General features: G+C 42.2%; 1 protein-coding gene and 1 pseudogene across 1 annotated transcript; both read left to right on the top strand.

The window, feature by feature from the left end:
- The window catches only part of LOC126382447 (tripartite motif-containing protein 16-like protein), a 3,739-nt pseudogene extending 1,825 nt beyond the window's left edge, over positions 1-1,914 (top strand).
- Positions 1,915-3,733: 1,819 nt separating this feature from the next.
- Positions 3,734-5,434, top strand: LOC126408937 (tripartite motif-containing protein 16-like). Its single transcript, XM_050074741.1, has one exon. The coding sequence runs from the start codon at positions 3,743-3,745 to the stop codon at positions 5,432-5,434; it is 1,692 nt and encodes a 563-aa protein (XP_049930698.1). The 5' UTR covers positions 3,734-3,742.
- Positions 5,435-7,000: the final 1,566 nt, after the last annotated feature.

Here is a 7,000-nt window from a genome sequence, read left to right as displayed (position 1 = left end):
AGAGAAAGATGTGAAGCTGCTCCAACAGGAGGTGGAGGCTATCAGTCGCTCTGCTGATAAAGCAGTGGAGGACAGTGAGAAGATCTTCACTGAGCTGATCCGTCTCATGGAGGAAAGACGCTCTGATGTGGAGCAGCAGGTCAGATGGCAGCAGGAAACTGAAGTGAGTCGAGTCAAAGAGCTTCAGGAGAAGCTGGAGCAGGAGATCACTGAGCTGAAGAGGAAAGACGCTGAGCTGGAGGAGCTCTCACACACAGAGGAGCACAACCAGTTTCTACACAACTACCCCTCACTGTCAGCACTCAGTGACAACCAGTTTCTACACAACTACCCCTCACTGTCAGCACTCAGTGACTCCACACACTCATCCAGCATCAACATCCGTCCTCTGAGCTACTTTGAGGATGTGACAGCAGCTGTGTCAGAAGTCAGAGATAAACTACAGGACGTTCTGAGGGAGACATGGACAAACGTCTCACTGACGGTGACTGACGTGGATGTTTTACTGTCAGACCCAGAGCCCAAGACCAGAGCTGAGTTCTTAAAATATTCACGTGAAATCACACTGGATCCAAACACAGCAAACACACGTCTGTTTTTATCTGAGGGAAACAGAAAGGTGACATTAATGAATCAACAACAGTCTTATTCTGATCACCCATACAGATTCACTGAAGAGTTTCAGGTCCTGAGTAGAGAGAGTCTGACTGGACGTTGTTACTGGGAGGTGGAGTGGAGCGGGGGAATAGATTATGTGGCAGTCACATACAAAAACATCAGCAGAGCAGGGAGCATAAATAAATGTAGATTGGGATGGAATGACAAATCTTGGGCGTTAAGGTGTGAGAAGAGCAGTTACAAATTTTTGTACAACAATGCCGAAACTCCCGTCTCAGGTCCTCAGTCCTCCAGAGTAGGAGTGTACCTGGATCACAGAGCAGGTATTCTGTCCTTCTACAGCGTCTCTGACTGAAACCATGACTCTCCTCCACAGAGTCCAGACCACATTCACTCAGCCTCTCTATGCTGGATTTTTGCTTTACCCATCTCATGGAAACACTAGTTGGATTTACATCCAAAAGTAATGCAAATTTTGGCTGAATTGTCAGAAACACAGCAAAAAAAAAAAGCTAATAGTTGTGCCTAATTTCCACTGCTGTTATGTGAATATTAGGAGTAAGTTTGTCAGAGCACAGAGCATTTTGAACAACTACAGCTCTGAGCTCTGTGTTCTGGTGAATGACTGGTATGCATACATAAGCATGTTGAAAGCCTTCAGAAACAAGGATGAGAGCTTGCAGTGGCCTATGCAATGACTGTACATTTGCTGAGTCTGTTTCCATTGCTTTTAGTTGCATTTACCTTTCATCAATACGACAATGTTTCCAAAACAATTTTGCAATATGTGTTTCAAATCTTATTCAGTCTCCATGTTTGTTGCTGAGAGCTGATTGTTGTGGCGTCTCTTCACTGCACTGAGATCAGCTGTCAGTCAAACATTATGGGCGGTACTTTGACGTCTTCTCCTGAGTTGTTGTGTAAATATTTCTTGCGGTGGCGCTCCTTCCTGTGTGTGTTTAGCCGTGGAGGCTGTCACTGCTCATCATGATGTGTTGTAAACTTCTTTGTGCTCTGAATGTTTAATTAACATTTCAGTGGATGTATTTGTACGTTGTTGTTTCTCTCCCACTGCATGAGTCTGAAGAGAGAAATCAGCAGACCTCCTTTATCTCAGATATTGTGCTTGTAAATTTGTACAGAAATGTATAATTAGCTTTTAATGTGTTGGTGTGGCAGATTAGTTAGCTACTAGAAACTGTAATGATCCTGATCATAATCAATAAGGAGATCATTCATTAATGTCTTTTACACAAACTGAAGGTTTACATGATGAATAAACAAACATGAACAAAGTATTTTCTTCTTGTCTTCATTCCAGGGTATCAAACAAAGCTGATGGAGAAACTGTGNGAATGCATCATCAGTGTTACAGGGTGTGACTCCTGTGACCAAACTGACACAGTGTGATATTACATATATTTAAATCTGTCTTTACTGATGTTGTTTGAAGCTGCCAAAGGCTCAGTGAAGTTTGGACATGTCTTCCTGCAGTGAACATCACAGCAGGTTAACAAGTGAAATGTGGAAACTGATGCACAACACAAGAGGGCGCCTTCATCCTGCTAACCAGGGATGTAGTGGCGGTTAAAGCACCTCAACTCACTGTGTCTGCAGTTTTAGTTCAGAAGATGTTTTTAGGCTGATAAAAACCTTTATAGTAAAAGTGCATTGTGTCATACATCATGGTAAAAGCTGTCAAACTGATATTAGTTCATCAGTTAGAGGAACTTTACTGTCAGTGATTTAATGCACCACCCTGCCAGCACGCTACGAGACCCAAATCAAACACACCCAAGATGCTGCAGACCGATGGGTGCATGGTGGATCTGGCTAATGTGCTAAATGCTAACATGCTCATGGTCAGCACTGTGTCCTAGACATTACATTTATATACAACTAATTTAAAACAACAAATACATTTTAAGGGAAACGTAATGCCGAGCAAATGAGGTTTTCTATTAACATATCGAGGGTGGTGATGTAGTGGTTCCCACTGTCGCCCAGAGAAAATGACCTGAGCAGTGTCTGAAAGTGTTTTTACATGTTGTCGATGAGCTCACTATATTAGCCCTCTACATACAACTCCTTAAATAGGGAGTCGTGAATGAGTGAAAACTGTGCAGTTTCTCCTTCACTTTAATATGTTTTTGTGGCTGCAGCTTGTTTGATGGCGAACCTCTAGCATTTTTTCACAGCCCCCAAACATTAACTAAAATACATGCATTATATTTTAGTGGTTAGCATTGTCGCTTCACAACAAGAGTTTTCCTGGTTTGGAATCCAGGGTGGGGGTTTTGAGCCCTGGGGTGGAGGAGCCCTTCAGTGTGGAATTTGCATGTCTTTTAGCAATGAATCAGTTATGTTTGCTACGTTTTTTTAACGTATACCGACCGGTACTAAGCACATTTTTACCCAGGTGCTTCTGCCTCTTTGTGTCGTTGTTTTGCATCTCGTTGTAGTCATAATGCATCTTTTTATGTTTTTTTGTCTCCCTCAAGAAATTTTTTGTCTTTTGTGTGTCTATTTGTGATTGTTTCGACCCTTTTCGTGGCTATTTTGTGTCTCTTTGCAGTTCCTTTACGTCTGTGTCAACATTTTGAATCTCTCCCTGGTCAGTACATGTTAATTTGAGTAACATTTTGCAGCTGAGGGCCAAGGGGGTCCCTCTTACACGTTGGGCCCCTTGGTAGGCCCGTTCACTGATCCTGCAATGCTTCAGCAGCCACTGGCCACTTTAATTGTGCAGGGAACATAACATTGGAGTACTCAGAAGAGTGCTCAGATTTTACTCAGAGTACACTGATCTTACTCCACGCTGTAAATGGCAACTAAGAACACACCCTGCCTCTCATAAAAAGCTCTTGCTGGAATGAAGTAAAGCCTGAAAACTCTCCCCTCTATTTCCTGCTCTCAAACACAAAGAGCTACACCCTATAAAACATTTGTTTGTTCCTCCCTTTCACAGATCTGCATTTAGGAAGAAAGCTGTAAACACGTTAAGTGTGAGAGCTGATAAAACTTATTTGCTGCAGAAAATGAGAGCAGAGATTTGTTTTGAGATAGTTTCTGTTTAGAGAAAGGGAAACAATTTGACAGTCACGAACAATCACTGAGAGGTGAAATGGCGCAGCAAGAACATCAGAGGGACCGAGCAAAATTCTGCTGTTCCATCTGTCTGGATCTACTGAAGGATCCGGTGACTATTCCCTGTGGACACAGCTACTGCATGAACTGTATTAAAACTCACTGGGATGAAGAGGATGAGAAGAAAATCTACAGCTGCCCTCAGTGTAGGCAGAGCTTCACACCGAGGCCTGTCCTGGTGAAAAGCACCATGTTAGCAGATTTGGTGGAGGAACTGAAGATGACTGGACTCCAAGCTGCTCCTGCTGATCACTGCTATGCTGGAGCTGAAGATGTGGCCTGTGACGTCTGCACTGGGAGAAAACTGAAAGCCTTCAAGTCCTGTTTGGTGTGTGTGGCCTCTTTCTGTGAGAAACACCTTCAATTTCATTATGACTCAGCTCCGTTCAGGAAACACAAGCTGGTGGAGCCCTCCAAGAAGCTGCAGGAGAACATCTGCTCTCGTCATGATGAGGTGATGAAGCTGTTCTGTCGCACTGATCAGCAGTGTATCTGTTATCTCTGCTCGATGGATGAACATAAAGGCCACGACACAGTGTCAGCTGCAGCAGAAAGGACTGAGAGGCAGAGAGAGCTGGAGGTGAGTCGACAAAACATCCAGCAGGGAATCCAGGACAGAGAGAAAGATGTGAAGCTGCTCCAACAGGAGGTGGAGGCTATAAGTCGCTCTGCTGATAAAGCAGTGGAGGACAGTGAGAAGATCTTCACTGAGCTGATCCGTCTCATGGAGGAAAGACGCTCTGATGTTGAGCAGCAGGTCAGATGGCAGCAGGAAACTGAAGTGAGTCGAGTCAAAGAGCTTCAGGAGAAGCTGGAGCAGGAGATCACTGAGCTGAAGAGGAAAGACGCTGAGCTGGAGCAGCTCTCACACACAGAGGATCACAACCAGTTTCTACACAACTACCCCTCACTGTCAGCTCTCAGTGAATCCACACACTCATCCAGCATCAACATCCGTCCTCTGAGCTTTGAGGATGTGACAGCAGCTGTGTCAGAAGTCAGAGATAAACTACAGGACGTTCTGAGGGAGACATGGACAAACGTCTCACTGACAGTGACTGATGTGGATGTTTTACTGTCAGATTCAAAACCAGAGCCCAAGACCAGAGCTGAGTTCTTAAAGTATTCACGTGAAATCACACTGGATCCAAACACAGCCAACAGAGAGCTGTTATTATCTGAAGGGAACAGAAGAGCAACATTAGTGAAAAAGCAACAGTCTTATCCCAGTCACCCAGACAGATTCGACAAATGTTGTCAGGTCCTGAGCAGAGAGAGTCTGACTGGACGTTGTTACTGGGAGGTGAAGTGGGAAGAAGCGGGAGTTTGTGTCGCAGTCGCCTACAAGAACATCAGCAGAGGGGGCTCAGATGACTGTAGATTTGGACAGAATGAAAAATCTTGGGCGTTGCATTCTTACCGAAATCATAGTTATACCTTTTGGTACAACAAAGTCCAAACTCCCATCCCAACTCCTATCCAATGTCGTAAGACCTTCAGAATAGGAGTGTACCTGGATCACAGAGCAGGTATTCTGTCCTTCTACAGCGTCTCTAAAACATGCATGACTCTCCTCCACAGAGTCCAGACCACATTCACTCAGCCTCTCTATGCTGGATTTTGGTTTTATTACATTGATGACACTGCAGAGTTCTGTAAACTCAAATAGACAGAAGTAATTTCACTTCTTCACTGCACTGAGATCAGCTGTCAGTCAAACATTATGGGCGGTACTTTGACGTCTTCTCCTGAGTTGTTGTGTAAATGTTTGAGTTTCTTCCGGTGGCGCTCCTTCCTGTGTGTGTTTAGCCATGTAGGCTGTCACTGCTGGGGAAATCTATAATTATATTTTCATGTATTGGTGTGGCAGACCTGTGAGCTATCATAAACTATAATTATAATGATCATAATCGTTAAGGAATGCATCATCAGTGTTACAGGGTGTGACTCCTGTGACCAAACTGACATAGTGTGATATTACATATATTTAAATCTGTCTTTACTGATGTTGTTTGAAGCTGCCAAAGGCTCAGTGAAGTTTGGACATGTCTTCCTGCAGTGAACAAATGTCTGTGGTACAAAAAAAACAGAAATTAGTTATTTTCCTGGTGGTAGTTTAGCTTATTTCACTCACTAAAAGAGACATTTAATGTATGTTCTCCTACATTTTGATAAAATAAAAAAACAAGTGTTTTAAATGTTTTACTTTGTCATAGTGTATTTTCTACTAACTGATTTTAGTTAAGCGTCAGAAGGTTGTTTTCATATTAATGCTTATGTGTGAAAAATTGAATCAACAACTTAATATTAATAATAATAATAATAATAATAATAATAATATTGATAATAATAAACTTTATTTATATAGCACCTTTCAAAACACAATTACAAAGTGCTGTACAATAAAACTAAACACATTTAAAACACAAGGAAATAACATTAATAACATGCAATAAAATGTAATCTAAGTAAAAGATAAAATAAGGCCAAAGTTAAAATCAAGATAATAAACGGGAAATTAAATCAATAAGACAGTATAAGATAGACAGACGGCTCAGATTAAGTCAGGATATGCTTTCAGATAGAAGTATGTTTTTAGGAGAGACTTAAACAAAGACAGTGACTCAGACAGCCTTATATCCTCAGGCAGGTCATGATTGCAAAAGCTCTGTCCCCTTTGGTCTTCAGTCTGGACTCTGGGACAAGCAGAAGACCTCTGCCCGAGGATCTCAAACTACGTGAAGGTTCATAAGGGGCTAACAGGTCTGAAATGTAATCTGGAGCCAGGCCATGAAGAGCCTTAAAAAGTCATCAGTAAGGTTTTAATGCCAATCCTAAACAGATAGGGAGCCAATGTAGAGAGGCTAAAATCGGTGTGATGTGGTCGTGCGTCTTGGTGTTGGTTAAAAGCCTAGTGGCTGAGTTCTGAACAGTCTGAAGTCGTTGCAAGGTTTTTTGATTAAAACAGGAATAAAGACTGAAGAGTGAAGAGGTGAAGAGATAAGAGCATGTTTTACAGTTTCTGTATCTCTAAAAGTTAAAATAAATCTCATTTTAGCAATGTCTCTGAGGTGATAAAAACATGATTGGATGAGCTTAGTGATATGTTGTTCAAAACATAAATTACTATCGGACACCACAAGACACCAAGATATCTTGCAACAGGCTTTATGTGTTGGGACAGGTAACCAGTAGATGGCAGTATTTGTTTTGTGATATGCTGTGACCCAATTAC

This window comes from Epinephelus moara, chromosome 21 (genome assembly GCF_006386435.1).
Source record: "Epinephelus moara isolate mb chromosome 21, YSFRI_EMoa_1.0, whole genome shotgun sequence".
Lineage (NCBI taxonomy): Eukaryota > Metazoa > Chordata > Actinopteri > Perciformes > Serranidae > Epinephelus > Epinephelus moara.
Note: the sequence above shows the minus strand (reverse complement) of the source record. Positions and strands in the feature narration are given on the sequence as shown.

Excerpts from the sequence above, each read along its gene's own strand:
- LOC126408937 (XM_050074741.1), top strand. The coding sequence starts at position 3,743 with ATGGCGCAGCAAGAACATCAGAGGGACCGAGCAAAATTCTGCTGTTCC.